A 21,415-nucleotide genomic window follows, 5' to 3' on the forward strand; every position below is an offset into this window, starting at 1 on the left:
TCTGTGACTGTTACATAGATTTCAAGCACCTTCATAGTCTTAAAGGGAAATAGGTTGGCTTGTGTGTTAGCTCATTTCCAAGGTTTTTTCAGAAATTTAAAAAATTGTCTGTTTTCTGGACACATTTATTACCAGAGCATTGTTTAATTTTATATGTGCTCTAAAAATTTGAAATTTCCTTGGTTTAATATTTGTTTGCTCAAGGGTCTAGTTGACTTTTTTTTTATTAGCTGAAACCTTTTAAGTTCTTTCTGTAATAAGCTGAGATGTGCAACATTTTTACAATCTGATAAGGAGACTGTGAACTCTTATGCAGGAAGGAAGAATGTAGGTTTTGGCTAATTAAATAAAAATCATTTGTAGAGGTGAATGTCCACTGGATTTAATCCTTCAAGTGGAAGAGCTGTCAGTCATCTTGTATGTGTGTTTTAAATCTAAAAGTAGAAATTTCACGCAGGAGCCATGAACAAGGAAAAAAACCTTATTATCTTCCCAGTGTTGGATATACTGTGCCTGTAACACTGCTTGTGAGAATCTTTTAGTCAAGACAGGCTTTCTGTCCTACCAGGCTGCTTTGCTTGGTTTTGTGAAGCTTATTCAGCAGGTCAAGAAGAAATTGTGGCACCTGAGTATAATTCAAGTTGACCATTGACAAATTCAGTTAATTTCTTCATAGTAGATTGATACTTTCTAGGATTGTTGTCTAAAATGCTAGTTGTATTAGCAGATGCCAGGCCTATGTTTGGCATGCAGTCCCAAAGAGTGGCCAGTTGTGGCTCTGATATGCCACATCGACTATAGGGACACATCTTGCTATATATGGAAAATTGGGACATGCAGATCTTGTTTTGTAGAATAGGATCCATGAAGAGTAGCAGGCTGGGTGGGCATCCCATCTGAGCAAGACTATAGGAGAAGAAAGATAACTCTCTCTGAGCTTTCCATCCTCTTTTAAATGGTTTATCTTGCCCTGGGCAAATGCTTCTTTCCTTTCCATGGTCTCAGTCTTGGTTTTTTCAGGGGGCGGGGTTGTTTGTTATTGTTTTGCTTGGTTGGTTGGTTGTTTTTGTTGATTTTTTGGGGGGGAGGGTTGTGGTTTTTTTGTGGGTTTGTCTAAGTTTTTTTGTTTGGCTGCCGTTGGTTTGTTGGTTATGTTTGGTATTGAGGGTTTGGGGTTTTTTTATTATTTTTAAATTACAAAGGAAACAATCTTTCTTCAGGTTGCTTCCTTTGTAATTTAAAAAGACAGAATTAGAAAGAGGTGCTTCAAGTAGTAACTGCTTATGGGATGAAGTTTTGATCTTACCCAGGCATGCTTACACTCTTCTAGAGAAGAATAGAAGAATTTCTTTCCTATTAAAGAGTGAACACGTTTTGTCATTTTGAATTCCATAGTCGCTTGGCAGTTGGAGTGGGAGTGCTGAGTGAAACTATTTAGCATTTAGGTAAATGCAAATATTAGTTTGCAGAATCATAAACGTGGTGAAAACTGCCCTTGAAATAATGAGGTAGAAGCAGCACTTGGCAAGGGTGGAGGCACGAACAGGGCTGTGCAGAGCACTTGTGGTGCTGTGTGATCCGGCCTGAATCAGCGCTTCAGACAGTTGGGAGGGAGGCTTGATCTTTCCTTCTGACTCACTGGGTCTCTAATCATTTCATACAAATGGAGCTTCTTAAATAGAAATGAGGAGCTCATTCCCAGGCTGAGGTGCAGTTGAGCAGGTTAGTCATTCTCTGGGAAGATGTGAGATGCAAGTTTGAATATTTTTGATGCAGCTGAAGGAATTGAATGTAGATTTTTTGGTATCTTGGATACAGAAAATCACTCAAGTGAGGAAGTGGTTGGGTTTCAGCATTGAGACTTCTCTACTGTCATTTTCTTGCTTAGTCATTCAGGCATTTTAAGAAACCTGACCTGATTTGGACCCTGCAGGTATGATGAATCATGGCATATTTTATAGCAGGGAAGTTACAGCTGCTCTGAAAGCCTAAGGTTGTATCCCAAAGCAGCAGTGCTGCGGTGACAGCAACTGACTGATTTCTCATGTGGAACTAGCAGAGTACTAATCAACCTATAGCCCAAGAATAGCAAAAGATAAATAATTTGGTAGATAGGAAGTGATTTAAATCATAACTACTTTCTCAGTTCTTTCTTTGTGGATCTGTACACATTACAGAGATACATGCTATTTTTGTGCTTCTACATCATGAAGGTTTTAGAGTGTTCATAGCAAGATGGACATGATTTTTCTTTATGTAGTGTTAGTAGATATAATGTTTGTGTAATATTAATAACTGTAAATAATAAAGATAACAAAAATTATCTTATGTTGTAAGGATAAGGATATGTATAGAGGACCTCTTCCAAAAAGCCATTTCAGTCTCCAACACCCCCACCCCTCAATTTGATAAATACAGCAGAAATAGTTTAAAACAGTAGGTTGAGAAAAGTCTTTAAATAGACCATCCTGAGGATCCAGAGAGAAGCCTGAGGCTTGCAGAGGTTTCAGTAAAGAAGGTGGTAGTTGCCTGGGTTGTGGAAGGAAACCTATTCTATGTGCAAGAACAGAGCGGGTCAGAATGGTGTAGGGCTTCATGTGTGTGTCGTTAATTCTGAAAGCTGAGCAAAGATGACTTGCATGATTGGTTGACTGGTAATCCTGTGGATTATTTCTTAATTTTCCAGTTTTCAGTATTAAAACAAAGAAGAAAACAGGAGCAGTTAAGAGGGGAGCTGTGAAAGTTAAAGATACTAATTTTTTGAATAAATGTAAATATGCATTTGAAGATCTTCAGTGTAGTTTTTATTTGCTAGTTGGTATCAAATACATTTTCTTCTTTGAGTATGGAATAGAGACCATGCTCCTAAACCAGCTTATTTTAGTGGGCTGTTCTGTTGGGGTGGAGGTTTTTTTGTATGTTTGCTTTAATTGTTAATTTTAACCATATGGTTGTCGTGTATGGCATGAATTCTTATGCTTCTGTTTATATTTCAGTTAAATACACTCAAATACCTTGCTAATGTGAAATTTATCTTCTGAATGGTCTTGAATTCATAAACATCTTAATGTGTATTAAAATTGCCTTCTTTGTAAATTTTTAAGCCCATTAACTTGTGGTTTTTGTGTTTTTTTTTTTTTTAATAGGCTGTTAAAAATGAAGTGAATGTGCCATGTTTGAAAAATTTTGTGGAGATGCTTTATCAGACTACCTTTGAATTGAGTTCAAGAAAGAAGCACTCGCTGGTATTTTAAAGAAATATTTCAGCTTCTCCATTTTGCTCATCTTAGGCTCTTAAGATAGTACATTATTGAGGAAAAGCTTATCAAGCCATATGAATTTTAATCTTAACATCTTAGTTTAATTAAATTCCCACAGTGTATGTGCATTTGTTCTAATTTTGCTTTGTTTCTTTGTGCAGATATGTGCTCTTATCTCACATGTGAGATTGTCTTGAAATCAGTGCTTGTTTTTGATTATTTTAGTGGGTGTTAGCAGACTTATTTAACCTAAGTCTTTTTAGTAAAAAACTTGCATATATATGAATATATTTAAATTAGGGTTAATTAAAAGATGCAAATGCCAGACAAGACTTTTTCAGTAAAATAGCAGCCTCTTAATAGCCCTTCTCTGCCTGGTTTTCTCCTCTCTTCATACACCTTGTTTTTCTTTTTCCAATATTTTTTTATTATCTCTTATTTTTGCAGTATTTGGTTATTTTTTATGACTGTGGCAGCCATATTTCAAGTCAATTCACTTCACTTTGCTGAAAATGTAGAGCTAATTTTTGCATTTCAGTTGGCGCATTCAGTAAATGCAAGTGAATTTAAAATGTTTTAGTTTCATGTTATGGATGAACTTTTCTTTCTAGTATTCTGCACATATGAAGCATATATCATTGTACTGGTTAAACTCCTTATGTAAGAGTAACATTGAGTGGTTGATATTAGTATTAAAAATGTCATTTTATTTATGAAGTTAGAAATGTTGTATCAAGAGTACTGTTTACCTACTCATCCTTTAGTTTTGCTTCATAACAAGAAAAGCTGCAGTCAGATTTGGTACTAATCACCATTAGGTGTTTAAAGTATGTGGTACTTAAGCAAATCTTAACCTTACTAAAGCAGAGCTAAATCATACTTTGCATATACAAAGGTTTAAAATAAAACATATTGCGGTTCATTCCTCACTAAAAGTAGGTCTTGAGTAGAAGTAGCATTTCAGACAACAAGTCTGTCTGAGTTTTTACTGAGTTTATATTTTTCCTGAATATTCTTGAAGGCAGTTCACCTGCCCGGCATGTAGAGCTACATGAATTGAATCTTGTGGTTGCAAGGAAAGCCTGAACATTGCATGAAGGGTCAGACATCTCTCAGTCCTTGTTTGATATCAGGCCTTGCTGGGGGATGAGCTTCACCTTGGTCCCACTGCCCCAGTCTGACCCCCTGAGCTCTTACAGCACTCAGAGTTACCCAGGGCACTGTGCCTGGCGCGAGTGTACCAGGGCAGGGGAGAGGCTGCCATGCAGTGCCAAAACTGTGAGAGTGAGAGGCAGCAACCAACTGTGTCTCATTCTCAATGTACAACACATAGGAGGTCTGCAAAGAGCAATTTGATCAATTCTTTTTCCCCCTACTCATAGGCTTTGTATCCATTGATCACCTGCCTGTTGTGTGTCAGTCAGAAACAGTTTTTTTTAAATAACTGGCACGTTTTCCTGCAGAACTGTTTGTCACATCTGAAGGTAAGAATCCTTTCTACTTAAGAACTGTTGCAAATCACTAGCATTTATTACAATGTGTTCTCAGCATTCTTGTGCCAAATAAACAATGAATAATATTTGGCTGTTTAAAAGGACACTGAAATATTTTTCTAAAAAGAAATTAAATGTTTCGAGTCTCTGTATTAAACCTAGTAGTAAATTTTTTTGTGGTGCTATATCATGTTGGAAATAAGTGTGGTCCCCTTGGGGATTATCATTTTTATTGAGTAAAATCTGCAGAAGTATCTGCTAATAAGGGCTATTAATGCCAGAGAAAATACAAACCGTATTTCTTTATGTGCAAATTATATGTGAGAAAATAAGTGACTTATCTATCTGCTCTTATAAGTAGAATGTATAGGAAGTGCAAACTTTCTATCTCTTGTTCACTTACTGAGGGAATAGAAGATGAACTGTGAGACCAGAAAAAATGTTTCATCTACAGCCTGTGATACAAATTTTTAAAAACCAATTACAGTGTCCCTTTAACTTGTGCCTTCTGTTGATATCATTGTAACCATCAATTGTTTGATAAAGACATCAAGATATTTACGAATCAGTCACTTTATTGTAGTTATTGTACATGTTCTTTCCTTGATTATGATTAACATAATTCATGATTTTGCCTAATGTATTGATTTTGATAATGTTAATAAATTCTTTGATCCTCCTTCGCAACACTGATTCTGGTTAGCTATGAGTGACAGTTATGAAGCTTATTTGTAAAATTCATAAACCAGCATGAAGTCAAAAGGAAAACGGTTTAGCTGCTTTGATTGTTTTGGGTCATTTTGTTCTTACAACATCTTTCACACCTTTCTGTTGCTTGTTGGGTTCTGTATATTTTTCATCTAACATTATTGCAGTTCTTTTGCAATATTTGCCTTGATTTTTGTTTTGTGGTTTATTTTGCTTATGGAGGCTGCTTGTGCTTTTGTTTTTAAAGCTTTTAAAAAAACTCCTTACAATCTAAGAGTTGCCTTTTTCTGGCATAATGTCCATCGCTGGTAATGGATGTATTAAGATTATAAATGCCAGTGAGTTTAACTGGTATTTCCTGAGCATGCATTTTATATTTTACTTAGATTTGTTAACCACTAACCGCTTAACACATTTACTGTAAGGCTCTATTCAGCAGAAATTCCACTTATGAGTTTCTGCACTTCAGAATTTGCAGTGTTATGATGCTATGCCATCAATGAGTCCTTTAGGGTATTTTATGGCTTGGTTTAATTTGGCACACCAATTACTATCAAGTTTTTTGGGTGCCTACCTTGTTAAAAAAATTCATTGAGCTTAATCTTGAAAAATACACCCCCACTGTCCTGATGTGTCTTATGAATTAATGTGTTCCTTTGTTTCTGAAGCTAATTAAATGCATGCATTCTGTAATAAGTAATCTCATTAATTTACAAATCTGAATTTCACAGCAGTTTAGTCTTTCGGATTTCCCCTCCCTCGTATTTCCTGATTTTCTAATGACTAAAATTATTTTATTTGGAGTTATTTAAATATGTAAAATGAAATAAGAAATTCCAAATCCATTACCTCTAGTGTCCTTGTTATTAATAAAGTAATTTTGAAAGTTACTAGGAGATACTTAGAGCACTAATAGGATTCATCTACCCCTACTGAATTTGGTGAAATTAACAAATTAGGAATTGAAATAATGATAACACCTGGAGTCTGTCACAGGGATATTCTTTGAAGAGTACAGGCACAATAGAAGTCACCAAGAGGTAATATAGGGCACGGATTCATGGTGCTCTCATTATTCCCTGGTGAGTGCCCAGTACAAACTCTTCCTTAGCCATGAACACCACGTTGCATGTTGGTGACTGAAATGAGCCATTTCCCATTTGCCATGGTGTGAAGGCTCACACCCTTGCAGCGGCCCAAAGTACCTGGGGTACAATTTGTTCATACCCTGCCTTACCTTCTGGTGCTATATTAAATTTGATAATGCTCCTGACAGTGCTCTGGATCCTAAACCTGGCAGTATTTATGGTCTTTGTAAACTCTTTGTGCTGGGTTTCAGTGCACATCACCTTTAGTTATCCTCAAAGCAGGCTTAGAATGTGGGGAGAACATCCTAGCCTTGCTGAGAGGAGGAAACCTAGTGGTCTGGACCAGTGCAATTAGCACATGAGTGAGCTGTAAGAGTCAGTATAGACCAGGAGTGTACAAAAGAGTTGTTTTTTTTTCTGGTATATATATAGTTAGCTTTGTCCCACAAATCTCTTGGGCTGCTGTTTCAGCACTGAGCCCAGCAGGCATTTTTTTACACATTGTAGTGTGGGCAAAATTCTGAGTTTGTTCAGCAGACAGTAAAGCTGGGTCAGTATGTAAAACACTTTGCTTACTTTTTTTGACTAGTATTTACACAGATTAATTCCAGCAAGTTTGTCAGAAATCTGATAAATTCTTGGATGAATCTGAGTTGTGGTATCTTTACTACCTCTTCTGGAGGGAGGAAGAAACATTTTAGAAAGCTGGAGAAATGGGAGAGAACAGTGTCTGCCATTCTGCACCACTGTTGGCTGGAAAAAGAATACTTTTTTTTTTTTCCCTCACAGTTTACCATAGTGTCTGTCACCACAAAACCTTTGAAAGTCGACAGAATGTTTTCTGCCACTGTAGCAAACCCTTTATTTCTACTGAATAGAGTCCTTGCTAGACAGCTATCTGTTGGTTTTGAGCTTTTTTTCATCTAACATGCATGTGCCTTCCATTCTCATGTTTGTTATGTTTTGCTGTCTCACATTGCTTTATTTAGATGCCATCTAACAACAGTATCAGAAAACAAATAGAAACACTGCAGGTGAGTTAATATGTTGTTGTAACTCAGTGAAATGTTGCTTTGTCTCATGTAAATACTTTTGTTTTGGTTTTTTATGTTATTTGTTGTATTTTGTGCTTTCCTTTCTTTGTTAAATTGCTGTTAGTACTGTTAGAAGCAATAGGACTAAGAATAGCTAATGTTTCAGAGATGTTTTTCTCTTGCCAGGGAGTAAAGGAGAAAGATCAGAAAATTGTCTAATACCAGTTTTTCCTTGGGGGTGAAAGTGTGGCTTTGTGAGATTGATTATTAATATCACAGCTGGTTTCCCTGAACAGCAGTGCATGTTTCCTCTGGAAGTAACTACCTATTCAGATGTATGGGTTTTTTCTGTTACTTCATTTCAAAAAGTGTCTTGCATGTGACCAAACTGAAAACATTTTCACAATAAAAAAACGTGAAACTGATTTACTGTAACAACTTGCAGTGCACTAACTTGAAAGACTTTTACACTGTTGGTTTTGCAGGTTTTAAAAAGTAGAAATTGTTTTAGTTCAAAACAGAAGAAAAGTTTAACATCAGTATTAAAAAGTACTTTCTTCAGTAAGTGACTACATTTGACTAACATGGAAAAAATGCTGTTTTGTTTCTTGCCATCATTGAGATTTGTTTCATTGACTCATTTTAATGTGTCATGTAAAACTACCGTAATTTGCTCTTACCTTTTTGGTTTCGTAACAGATACTGTTCCTGACAACTTTTTTCATAGTCTGCTGATACCATAATTTATGTTTAATAGTTTTAGAATTTTAAACAGAACTATGTTTCAAAAAACCCAAACATATACAGTATTTTAAAATCTGACAGACGTCATCTGAAAAAGACAAAAATTATGCAAGGATGTTGAATTACATAGCCATCTATTCCTTATTCTAGTTGCTCTAATATCTAAGAGAAAATAAATACTGACATCTTAACACCAGGTGTACATGCAGTGTTGTAATTCAGACCCCAAAAGCAATTTACTTCTAGCATATTTGTTTAACTCTTCATTGTAGGAAGTGATAATTCAAATTTTCAATGCTTAAAATAATAAAAATACTGCAGAATTTATTTCTTAACTATTTTTAAAACGTGGATGCCTCTATAGATATGCTCCTTTTTTTTTCTTTATAACAAGCAAACTTTGTCATAACTACTCAGAAGTAGCTCTATTGGATGATGCGCCTCCTAACAGATGGAACATTGTTTACACATTATTAAACTATCTGCTACCTCTACCATTTTTTTATTAGATGATTGAAAGCCATCAATAATTTTTTTTGTTTACTTCTGGACCTGTAAATTAAGCTCCCCTGTAGAATATCAGAAATTAGAAAATTAAAGCATTACTCATTTCCAGATGCATTTCAGATAGACTTCAATAACACTTGTATCAGTGAATTCCCCAACCTGCTCTGACAATCAGTAATTGTTGGCCTGTAAATTAAATACAATGAGAAATAATATTGTGGGTTTTTTGCTGTTTAAGCTAATTAGAATCAAAGCTATCACAGTCTCACCCTCTGGTACAGTTACATTTCCTTGTTCCTCACAGTAGCACTGCAGGTAAATTAACTGAAGAGTGAGACATTTATAAGTGTGAATAGTAAACAGGGACAGGCGTAACTTCTTACTGGATAGATTTTGTCCAGATCACTTCCCTAAATTTACCCACTGCCTAACTGTAGGTGCTAATTCAGAGGTGATGGCAGCACACATTGATGTGTGAAGGGGAGATAGAACAGCATTATCACTGATGTAAAGTGGGTTAAGTTATTCCCTCTAATATTCTGGTATTCAGTCTTGTCTGTTACTTGTCTGTCCTACTTTGAAATACCACTTCTGCCTCTGTGATTCCATGATAGGCTTTTAGTGCCAACACCAGTAGTCTGGACACACCTGTCTTTAAGCCACCAAAATTACTCTTCTTTGTGTATATAGTCTTTTACACAGACATGGACATGAGGTTATTTTGATCAGCTTATGGGTGCAAGTTGGACTTTCTTACTGCTAGAATTAATGTAGAGGGAGCATTGAGGTTGTGGGAGAGACAACCATGAATGAGACCACCCCTTTTTGAACAGTATGGTTTTTTAGTTCCACTTAGACCCTTTGTGAATTTGCACTCCGTTTGTCCTGGAAGGACAAAATGATCTGCTATTCTGACTCACTGGCTTGTGGCACAAAATATGAAATTAATTATGTTCAGGTCATCATATAGATATGTCTTGAAACAGAGAGACTTCACTGGAGATGGGGAAGGTGTGCTTTTGGGGTTCTGTTTTTGCTTTTTAGTTGGTTTTGTTTGGGTTTATTAGTTTGAATTGGGATAATGCCTAAAAAGTTGACAACTCGGAATCATTTATTATATTCAGAAATTTATACTTACGACCAGGTCCAAGAATCTTGCTGGACACTTCTAGATTGTAAGTACTCCAAGAATCCCTATTTGGAAAGGAGGTTTCTGGAGCTGGTACAAAGAATGTTACTGTTTTACACAGTTTAAGAGCTTGGAGGAGCAAAGCTAAACTCATAGTAGCAGCTTTAAGACAGAAATCATTTTGCGTTCAGTAGGTAGTTTAAACTGAATTGTGCTGCTAGATTTTATATTAATTCAAGAAACAGTAGCGTAATTGTTGCAATAAAAATTCATTGAAAGTGGGCAAACACTAATACAGCCTGCGGGAAGTGTCTGCATTGTGTGAAGCCACACCCAGAGATGCATCTTTGTGTGCCTTCCCTGTTTTGCATTCTTTTCTTCTGCACCTGCTGTTGTCTTCTGTCACAGGCTGAGTGATGGAATGAGACCTTGTGCTTGATCCAAAGCAGCTACTCCAATGTTTTAGACAAAATATAAATTGGTTTGCTATGAAGTCGGTATTTGTTATCAATGGCATTCTGAGAAAAGTTCTTGAAAGCAATATACTCTTGGTGTGTTCATCTCAAGAGGAATATCTGCTTTTTACTTACCCTCAGAGTTAGAGGTGTGTAAAATGAGCTGGAGTTAGTAGTTTAAAATGTAAGGTTAGGAAATATGCAATACAGCCTTGGTTTTTTGAAAAAATATCAAAAACTTGTAGTCAGTATTAAACTCATCTGTTTTCATTGTTAAAAAAAATTATTTTCAAAAGTAAATAAACATTATAATAGAATTTTGTCACTGTCTCACAGGCAACAATAACTGTATTTCTAAATTTATTTTACAGAATAAAGATCCCAAAATGTCCCGAGTTGCACTGGAATCTTTGTATAGGTTATTGTGGGTTTATGTTATTAGAATTAAATGTGAAAGCAACACTGTAACTCAAAGGTAAGTTCATTATGCAAAGTATTTTAAACTACTGATGATGGAGATTTTTTTCCAACCTAGTGATATCAGAGAAGCCAGCTCAGGGATTGTTTAGTCAAGTAAGCAGTAAATATTTGTCTTAGTAGAGAAAAACAAAAGCCCTTGAGTACTTTGATGGAGAGAAGGAATAAAGTCTAGAATTGTCTTTGCAGGGATAGAAGAAGGCAGAGAGGATGAGCAGGAGATTTTTTAAAGTCAAAAGGCACTAATGGTGACAGAACAAATTGGGTATGAAGTGTCCATCACTAAGTATGGACTGAAAATAAAAAAGGTTTTATTTATAATTGTGTATACTGAGAATTTGTAATAATCAGTCAGATTTTGCCCCTCCTCCTGACTATATAAGTAACTGGTTTAAAACAGGATTTTTTTCAGTTCATAGGGGAACCCATGATCCTTTTGCCTGTGACAGCTGGTGCTGGGCTTCCTGTACGTGGTCCTACCATATTATTTCATAGTAGCTCCACACACACACACTTCTAGATTTGAACTGTAACATCTGTGCTGTTATAAGTATCTGTTTTTCAAAGATCTTTTTTTTTCTTTTTGTTTCTAAATTCTTGTAGCCGTCTCATGAGCATTGTATCAGCACTTTTCCCAAAAGGATCGCGCAGCGTGGTCCCACGAGACACACCTCTGAATATATTTGTGAAGATTATTCAGTTCATTGCTCAGGTAAGAATACATCTAGGTAGAGCCAGGATAGTAAGATGAGCATTATTTGGAAGAAATGTAAGTTTAAAGTTCGTTTTTGAAATGTTTGTACTGAATTAGTGGTCTCATATCTTGAGTAGAATTTCTCCAAATATGTGTAACAAATGAAAGAATTCATTCTCTTTCTAGTGGTGACAAAACTTTTTTCTTTAAATTTCCCAAACTGTTATGTATAAACATTATGATGATTAGTATTTACATTTGTATTGCACTGTTGGGGGCTGTGTATATATATATTTATATATGTTTGTAATATAATTACTATATCCATTATGATATTTTTATAAGGGACAAAGAATTAGAAAAGTAATACCTACTTATGTTTAGCCTGGAGACTGGCCTCAATAGACAGAAAAAGTATGCAATGAATACAGTAGTGTATAGTCAACATTACATTATGATTTATATTATTTTAGGTGCTTCTCTTGTCCTAATATCAAAATACAAGGTGAACTCTCATTAATCTTTAACTTTATAGATTTGAGACATTTTTCCCTGTCTTAGAAATAGCTTGTCTGTGCTTCAGCTTCCAAAACTATTTGCTTTTGGTCATACAGGGATGAGACAGGATACACAACTCATCACTGTTTATATTTTTTTGTATTTATATTGCAGTATTTTTTTATACCTTAGGTCTTCTCTTTATCCCATTTTTTTTTCTATAACAGCTCATCTTATTTGTAGAAATGTGTTTGATCTGATGATGAATTTTCTGGGAATTTTTTCAGGAAAAATGGTTCAACCATATCAGGGGATGAGCTTTGTTGAATTGTACTAGATTAAAAAAAAAAGTCATAAGAAGGAAAAAAGAAATATTTTATAAAAATTTTTTAAAAACTTTTACAACATGATACCCAGTAGCTGTGCAAAGCCAAGAAATTATGCATATTAATGGAAAAGAGATGATCATACAAATATAATTTTTGTTTGCAGGAACGTTTGGATTTTGCAATGAAAGAAATAATATTTGATCTTCTTAGTGTTGGAAAATCACCTAAAACCTTCACTATTAATCCAGAGGTAATAAATGCTCATTACTTGCATGCCATGAGAACAAGGCATTGGGGGATTTTTGGGGGGGAAGTGGTTAACTGTTTTTGCACCAGGATAAAAGCAGATTAATGAGTATCTGAAGGAGTGTTTTGCTAACATTAAAAAAGCAATTGTTGTGCACTGTTGCTGTTTGATTTTAGGTGAGCAAGCAGTTCTACAGTTAAGACTCATTTCAACAACAATTTCAGAAAGTATGTTTTTTTTGGCACAGTGTAACTGTAAAGCATTTTTTCAGGAGAGTCATACCTAGCTCTTCAAGACCCGGTCTAACAGATGGGATGTTTAGCAATGTCTGTCTTCAGTGTGTTGCTCTAGAGGGTCATATCAAGTCCTGGAGTGCTCAGTACTATAAAATATTCTGTATCTTAGCCTGGGCCAAATCAGGCTTGAATCAGAGTGTGGAGTGGCACAGAAAACTTAAGCTCTATTCCTGTTACTTTCATTACCCTAATATGTAACATTTAAATAAGGTCTGTCCTGCTGTCTGTTTAAAAGAGAGGAAAAATGCAATTTGTATTTTGTCCCTGTGTGACTTCAATATTGTAATTTTTTTCTGCTTTCTCTTCCCTTTTTTCCTCCCATTTTTGTTCTTGAAGAGGATGAATATTGGCCTCAGAGTCTTCCTTGTCATAGCAGATAGCTTGCAGCAAAAAGATGGTGAACCACCAATGCCAACAACAGGAGTTGTTCTTCCGTCAGGAAATACTCTACGTGTGAAGAAAATTTTTCTTAATAAAACACTGACAGATGAGGAAGCAAAAGTTATAGGTATGTTGCATTCTTTTGTAAGTTGGCATTTTAATATGTATGTATATATTCCCAATTATTTTCATCAGTACATTAATGTAACTTTATTTATGTATTTATTTTAATTGTTAGCAAGAATTACTTTGATTCTTAAGGAGGGCTGCTAGACAGTATTGACCCTCTGGTGTCTCAGACTAAACCCATGCATTTTCTTAAAGTGTTTTGCACTCATTGCAAAGTAAGCACAAAGAAGCCTGAGTGCAGTGAGTGTGGTAAATAGCATGGCAAGTTTTTTTCCTTGATGTCACTCTAAAATGTCCCAGATGTCTCACAGCTGAGCGGAGTAAGACAGTTTTGATCCGTGTACCTTGTTGATCTTCTGTGAATGAGGTAGTCATCTTCAAAGGACTGTTTCAACATGTCACATTTAAACTAGAACTAAAAAGCTTGGAATTGAAAAAATGAAGAAGCAGCTAATGGTTACTTCATCGCTTTTGTTTCTCCTGCAGGAAACTTCTGCTTTTGTATAATGTCTTATTTTTATAGATATATATTTCATATATACATAGATATATATTTCATATATGCATGCATTTGTTTTGACACTTAAAATATGTATTTCATGTCATCTGTGCAATAAGAAGCTTGTCCTAACCTGAATAAGTGGCAGAAATTTTAATAAAAATATGAAAGACGCTGATGGAACTCTGACTTTTCAGGCATGTCCATATACTATCCTCAAGTCAGAAAAGCACTGGATAGCATTCTTAGGCATTTGGACAAAGAAGTTGGAAGGCCCATGTGCATGACCAGTGTGCAGATGTCCAATAAAGAACCAGAAGACATGATTACGTATGTACTGAATTGCAGCATTTTCGCTGTCACAGTAGCATCACATTATTTTTATTCTCTAATGTTGCAGATACCATCATTAAAGTGTTACAGTTCTGGGTTTTTTGCTGGACTATTAAGTGAATGTTAGTCTCATTAATTATTGATAAAAAGTTTGTTACCTCCATAGTTGTGGCATGAAATTGAGAATACTTTTTTTAGTGTACTGAAATAGATTTTCCTGTCTCTTTGTTTGTTATAAAATGCTTTTGTAGGGGTGAGAGAAAACCTAAGATAGATTTGTTCAGAACTTGCATTGCTGCTATCCCGAGACTGATTCCAGATGGCATGAGTAGGACTGACCTCATTGAATTGCTTGCAAGGTAAGAGAAAAGGGATTCTGCTCTTAGTGGATGTTCCTTTTCAAATGCTGCGTGTGCACGATTGTCAGTGCCCTCACTATGCAGCGTGAGTCACTGCATGCAGACTCTGTCCTCGCTGCTCCTGCCAACCTTCTGCAGTTGGTCAGGTTTTACCGGAGGAGGTAAATTTATCCTGCAGACCTTGCACTTAATTTTAGAGAGTATTTTGAGAACTAGGAATTTATCTCTGTTGCTTTGTTTTTTTGAACTTCTTTTATCTTTTTGTTACTGCTATACTTTTTTCCTTTTTCTTTTCTGTTGCAAATACTATAAATTTTCGTTAAGTCATTCTAGTTTGACATTACCAAAATTTGAGACAGGCACCTGGGGGAAACTTTAGTATTTTTCTCTACTAATCCTGCTTTGTTTTTCCATTTTTCTGTGATCCAACACTACCCATATTCTTCCATCTCTTATCTCCATTTAAATTGAATGTACCTTATCAGTACTGATAAATAGTTGAGAAGATTTTTTAAAAATTTTTAATGTGAGGATAATCTGGCACAGCAATACAGGACAACATATAGCTTTGAAATTATAAATCCATTTTCATATAATGGGTTGAGTTACATATATAAAAAGTTAGTGATAACTTAAGAGAATAAGATTTTTCTAACACTCTTTCTTCAATGTTTAAAATAATATTAAAGACATGAAATTATTAAGTAGTGTTATAATACTGGAATAGGAGTCTTCTATCATAGTAGGCTGAGACAGATTTTTAAGTATATGTGCAAAGGATTTTTCTGTGAATTTTTTCTCATATCCACAGTCAATGTCTGTAAGTCCAGTGTCCAAAGTCAATAACTACAAAACAAACGTGTTGTTTTCAATTTTAATTTGAAGAAAATAGCCTATACATCACAGGGTGCTGGTCTGCTGAGCTCAGATGCATGCAAAGATGCACCTTTGTTAAACACTTGATAGTCTCTCTTGAACACAGTTAATTTGTATTAAGTTTTGTGAAACATTGCATTATTTTGCTGTAGTAGAAGTACCTTCTGTTACTAGCCAGTTTCAGTTTTATTCAGTGCAGAAAAAGAATCTCAGGAACTGTTCTACATTGTGGAGTAAAGAAGGAAGAGTAAGCACCAAACATTAAATGATAAAGGCTGGTTAAGAGTATGCTTATCTAGGGTGATGATACCAGTATTTTTTCTAAACAGGCTGACAATTCATATGGATGAAGAACTTCGTGCCTTGGCTTTCAATACGCTCCAAGCATTAATGCTTGATTTTCCAGATTGGCGGGAAGATGTTCTTTCAGGATTTGTTTATTTTATTGTGCGTGAAGTGACTGACATCCACCCAACGCTTCTTGACAATGCAGTAAAAATGTTAGTGCAGCTCATAAATCAGTGGAAGCAAGCAGCCCAAATGCACAATAAAACCCAAGATGCTCAGGTATATCTCTATAAGGTCCTTTGATGTTAAAACGTACTTAGAACCTACATACAAACTTAGTAGTGGGCTTTACTGGTTTTGTTAAGTAATAAAAATTCAGCTAAATTTCTTACAGCACTTGAAGACTTCTAGATCTCTCATTTTAAATTAACATTTTTTTACCAAAATAAAATTAGTTCCAAATTATTAAGTATTATGTGAACATTAATTCATGATGACATTTTGCTTACGTTGTAGGTCATCATGTGTTACTGGAAAGATGTAGGAGTTATTAAACAGTAGAACTAAACCCACCATGTAGAAAGGGTCCAAATAATTTAATATCATAGTTGTTTACAAAAGAGTATTGCCTGAGGTTTTTGAAATTTTGCTCTCATTGCATCGTCTTGTGAGAAAGTGAAATAAAGATGTTTCTGTAGTATTTGTTTGGACTAAATTCAGAGAGGTAATAAAAAATGAAATGACTAATATTATGTCATTCTCATAATGCAAAATTTGACCAGTAGCCAAAAATCTGAATATTTCATTATTAAATCTGCATTGCCAATAATGGAACTGTGTCTTAGTTGTGTTTACTTTTTCTTTATTTGCCTAACTTATGTGTTGTTTTTTTAGCGTGGTGTATCCAATGGGGCTGCCCATACCCTTCCCCTGGAGAGGACCCTTTATTCCAGTGTATTCCATGTGGTGGAAGGCTTTGCTTTGGTCATCCTTTGCAGCACAAGGCCTGCCACCAGGAGATTAGCTGTCAGTGTTCTCAGAGAAATAAGGGCCTTGTTCACACTTCTAGAAATTTCAAAGGTAAGAGTTGATGACCCATTCTTAGGCTGCCTGGTGAAACTGCTTTTATTTTGACATTCTTTGAGCCTGCTATGCTTTGTGTTTTGTAGAGTGATGATGAGTTGGCTATAGATGTAATGGACAGACTAAGTGCTACTATCCTGGAGAGTTTCATACATCTCACAGGGGCTGACCAGGTAGGACCATTCTTATGTAGAGTTGCTTGTAAGATGAGGTAATTCTGTAAAGCTATCCCAAATAAATATGTATTTCAAATGAGAGTGTCACTATGTTCATGCTGATTTTAACAGCAATTTATCACCACAAACAAAAAGGCAAAAATCTGAGGAATGTTGTGAGGTTGACTCTACCATTGTAAACTTTCTGACTGATAGTGTGTTGTTATCACCACCATGTAAACACTGAGAGCTGTGTCTTTATCTGTTTTTTCTCATCTTGCTCACAGGCTGCAATTTCTTAAAAGCAAAGGGCACTGCTTTTTTCTGCAGTAATAAAGTGTCATAACAGTCAATGTGCCCTTTTTCCATGATGAATGCTGTAATAACTGTCAGTGAATATCAGCTGAATTCCATACTTAGGTATTTATCATAAACTCCTAAGTATCAAGGAAACTTCTGATTTTGGGATTAAGAAACAAATTGGAATCCAGTAGTAAGGCTTTTAGAGTACAAATCTTTTGGAAGAATTACATTTTTATGCATGAAAGGGTCTTTTTCTAGGATTTGCTGTTTCGTAATACCCATTTGTTCACAAACAACATGTTTCTATAGCTGTTCACATTAAGATCTTCTGTAAAAAGCCCCATAAATTACTTTTTTCTCTGTTACAGGCATGCTTTTGATACTGATACTTTATTAGATATATAACAAAAGATATTTTTGCTTAAAGTACATGGGTATTAAATATTTGCTCATTGTCTTTTCTGTGCACACAGACTACTTTACTGTACTGTCCCAGTTCAATAGATTTACAAACTCTGGCTGACTGGAATTCCTCCCCAATCAGCCACCACCTTGATGTGGTCAGTCCCTCACATATTTGGATATTTGCACATGTGACTCAAGGCCAAGATCCATGGATTATAAGCCTCTCAAGTTTCATGAAGCAGGAAAATCTTCCAAAACACTGCCCAACAGCTGTAAGCTATGCTTGGACGTTTGCTTATACAAGACTTCAGCTGCTGTCTCCACAAGTGGATATCAAGTAAGTTTATTTCTAAAGTAAATACACTATATTGTATTGAGTAATATTTCAAGATGTATCATCATTGTAGTGTCATTATTGTTTCGTTGAGGTAACATAAATTCTTGATATTGTTTGTGGATTTAATTCAGCTTTATATAACAAAAAATTAAAGCAGATTTATCTACCTAAAATATCAGCTACAGCTAACATTAATTAATGCCTTTGGCCATATTGTAGTTTAGCGGATTGGAATATAAAAGCATGCATTATTGATGTACAAGTCTGCTCTGAATAATTTATTCACAGTTTACTATGTTAACAATTTGGGAAGTCATGACATATGCATAATTGAAAAATAAATTCAGTAGAAAACCAAAGTAAAATGTGGTAAGCTTCATTTACTCTACTGAGCTCTTCTCTTTCTTTTTTAATAGCAGCCCTATCAATGCAAAGAAAGTAAATACTACTACAAGCAGTGACTCCTATATTGGGCTCTGGAGAAACTACCTGATTCTTTGCTGCAGTGCAGCATCCTCTTCAAACTCCTCCACTTCCACAGGCTCTGTGAGATGTTCCCCTCCCGAGACGCTGGCGTCTACCCCAGACAGTGGTTATAGCATTGATTCAAGAGTAGGTTCTTCTGATACTTTCTGTAAATAAGTCCACATCTTATTGAAAATAGAAATACCAGAGGTGTCCTATAATAACTATCATGATTAGAAACTGGTATCATTTCTCTGAAAATATTTTTAGGATACCTTTTTTTAAAATCTGTTTAGAATACTGTTGTAGTTTGCTTTTCCCTATCTGTGGTATGTTTTTAAAGCAAATCCAGTCGCATAATGAAGACGTTTACCCAATCTCAAAATCTTATCTGGCAGTAATGAGGAAATGCTTTGTTTGCTGTTAAAGGGGTGGTTTTGCTGGCATTGTACTTCTGTAGTTTTGAGCAAATAGCCTCTCACTTCAATAACTGAAACAGGAACCTATTCAGGCATGATGTATCTTGTTGTATTTTCCCAATCACAGATACTTTTTTGTCTTCATATTATCTTCAGATTGTTTTTTTCCCCTCTTCATTGTGTCTTTCTGTTTATCTCCTTTTTGGCTTCCTGAAAAAGATACAGTAGACATAAAGATAATTCATGGACTATGCAGCAGATTTTGACAGAAGCAGCCTGTTCCACTTGTTTGTTACCAAGATACTTTCCCTAAGTCTGATAAACTATAGACTGAAAGCTTTGTTCTCTTTGAGAGCCACACGGGAGTCTAAGGGGTTGGGCACCAGAAATCTACTTCTTCCCCAAGGAGGGCAGATATATACACATGCAGAGCATCTGTATATCGTGTTGTTTAATTCATTGTCATCTGACTAGGAAAATTCAGTAATGCGAGAAATAGTTAATACGGCTTTACTATTTCAGGAAATCTTTTCAATGTCAAAGATAAATTTCACTTTTATCATTTTGAGTTACTGGTCCAGTGTGTATAGACTGTGAAATTACAGCAGATGTTTTCATGTCACCACCTTGTGGTAGCTACTTCACTGTGTTTTATTCTGGCTTTCTTCTTAGATTATTGGCATTCCATCCCCTTCCTCCCTGTTTAAGCACATAGTTCCAATGATGCGCTCTGAGAGCATGGAAATTACAGAATCTCTTGTCCTGGGACTTGGCAGGACCAACCCAGGAGCTTTTAGGTAACTGTTGTGTTTCATCTGTTTCTATTCTAATTGGTTACAAAGCTGGGGAATTGAAGCTTTTTTTATGTGTGTATATATATATGTAAAATTCTATTTTTTTGCTTTTAAGAATTTTTAAAAAGCTGTGACAACTGATTCTCATTGTCTTTTCTAGCATTTAGAGGCATGATAGAACTTGTAAGAATTTTATGTGGAGGTCATGCCTGCATAAAGAAAAAGAAGTTAGTAGAAAGAATAAACAGCTTATTGGTATTTAAAGCTGCCCTTATCTGAAAGAACAGATTGTGTGAACTAATAACATTTGAAGTGTTAATTACAATCGAGTTTGTAGGAGTTGATAAACTTTCCTCGTTGATATTGCCAATTGCTCTTTATGAGGATGAATGAAGAGAAAGAGCATCTGAGGGCAAGAAAACCTCCTGGGAAGGCCATTGGATGTTCTCTGACAGCAGCCAGTCTTTGCTGCTGAGAGAGATTATGAGAGTTATAAAGTTGAGATTATGAGAGTTATTATGAGAATTATAAAGTTGTACCATACACAGCAGCCAACTCTGCTTCTGCAGAAGGAGCCAGGAATTGCTAATACTGTTGGTTTTGAATAAGATGATGCTTCTCTCCAGTCATTTTTGTCCCATATTATCATAGATAACAAGTCAATATTGATATTAATTTTCAGTTGTCATATTCTGTCTTATATCCCTTGATAATCTTATAATTTTATACGATATCTGACTTTATTTGCTACCAAGAGTAAAGCAAGACTTGGTGCCATGATCCTGAAGAGCTGCTTAACAGCTCTGAAGTCTAGAAAATGCTTTCAGAGATAATTTTAGCGGAAATCCTTGATTTCTGAATTAGAAAATTTCTGAATAAGAAAAAGAGATCTGATCCTCATCAGATCAGAATGTGATTGTTTTTTTTTAAAACCAGCTTTTTTCTCTGTCCAGTGCATGTATTCACACCAGATGCTAGCTCTAGCCTACTCCTCACCATTGCTGCTCTGCAGTGATTTGGTGTTTAGCTTTTGTGGTTTTAGGCACTGTTCCTCCCCACTTGTTATGTTTGCTCAGGAACTTTTTTCATTTTATATTTTATATATATGTAATTTACATAAATTTATTAGAATAATATTTTTGTTTTGTTTAACTGATCACATGGACTCTTGATCTCCATTGTAAGCTGACCCTTTACTGTATTTTAATGCAAAAAAGTTTCTTCCAAATTATTTTCTGTGTTTTCTGTGTTTGAAAGAAAATATATAACAATATCTAACCATGCTTAGCTTTCTTGTAAATGAGAACACCACAACATTTGTGCAGCATTCTGATCACCTGGACCTACTCTCTGAAGGAGGAACTTTGGATGAGGTATCAGAGGAGTCAGTCATTACCATGAAAACTTGAAGTGGTTTATGCTTTTGATATATCTCAATTACAGCACCACAGGAAGTAGAGGAATGTGTCCACTCCAACAAATCTGGAGGCAGTAGTGACTATTTTAACAAATATGAAAGTAAACCAAATGTGTTTTTACCTTAGTATTTTGTCTGTATATTTTCATACTACTGATCTCCTTTCCCTGCCTCCTTTTTGAAATCATAAGAGAATCTTAGTTTGGCAGAAGG

General features: G+C 35.4%; 1 protein-coding gene across 12 annotated transcripts in view; it reads left to right on the plus strand.

Moving 5' to 3' along the window:
- FRYL (FRY like transcription coactivator) overlaps positions 1 to 21,415 on the plus strand; it is a 167,311-nt gene that overhangs the window by 86,183 nt on the left and 59,713 nt on the right. For 9 of the 12 annotated variants that reach the window (XM_059844864.1, XM_059844863.1, XM_059844867.1 and 6 more), the window contains 15 exons: positions 3,147 to 3,245; positions 4,643 to 4,744; positions 7,539 to 7,583; positions 10,790 to 10,893; positions 11,499 to 11,607; positions 12,580 to 12,666; positions 13,296 to 13,467; positions 14,166 to 14,298; positions 14,553 to 14,660; positions 15,866 to 16,103; positions 16,719 to 16,904; positions 16,994 to 17,080; positions 17,839 to 18,107; positions 18,524 to 18,719; positions 19,664 to 19,788. In XM_059844864.1, the coding sequence (XP_059700847.1) occupies positions 3,147 to 3,245; positions 4,643 to 4,744; positions 7,539 to 7,583; positions 10,790 to 10,893; positions 11,499 to 11,607; positions 12,580 to 12,666; positions 13,296 to 13,467; positions 14,166 to 14,298; positions 14,553 to 14,660; positions 15,866 to 16,103; positions 16,719 to 16,904; positions 16,994 to 17,080; positions 17,839 to 18,107; positions 18,524 to 18,719; positions 19,664 to 19,788 (2,060 nt within the window). The remainder of the gene's footprint in view (positions 1 to 3,146; positions 3,246 to 4,642; positions 4,745 to 7,538; positions 7,584 to 10,789; positions 10,894 to 11,498; positions 11,608 to 12,579; positions 12,667 to 13,295; positions 13,468 to 14,165; positions 14,299 to 14,552; positions 14,661 to 15,865; positions 16,104 to 16,718; positions 16,905 to 16,993; positions 17,081 to 17,838; positions 18,108 to 18,523; positions 18,720 to 19,663; positions 19,789 to 21,415) is intronic. The other 3 variants (XM_059844860.1, XM_059844861.1, XM_059844868.1) reach the window with 1 other exon arrangement.

Source organism: Haemorhous mexicanus, chromosome 4 (assembly GCF_027477595.1).
Source record: "Haemorhous mexicanus isolate bHaeMex1 chromosome 4, bHaeMex1.pri, whole genome shotgun sequence".
Classification (NCBI taxonomy): Eukaryota; Metazoa; Chordata; class Aves; order Passeriformes; family Fringillidae; genus Haemorhous; species Haemorhous mexicanus.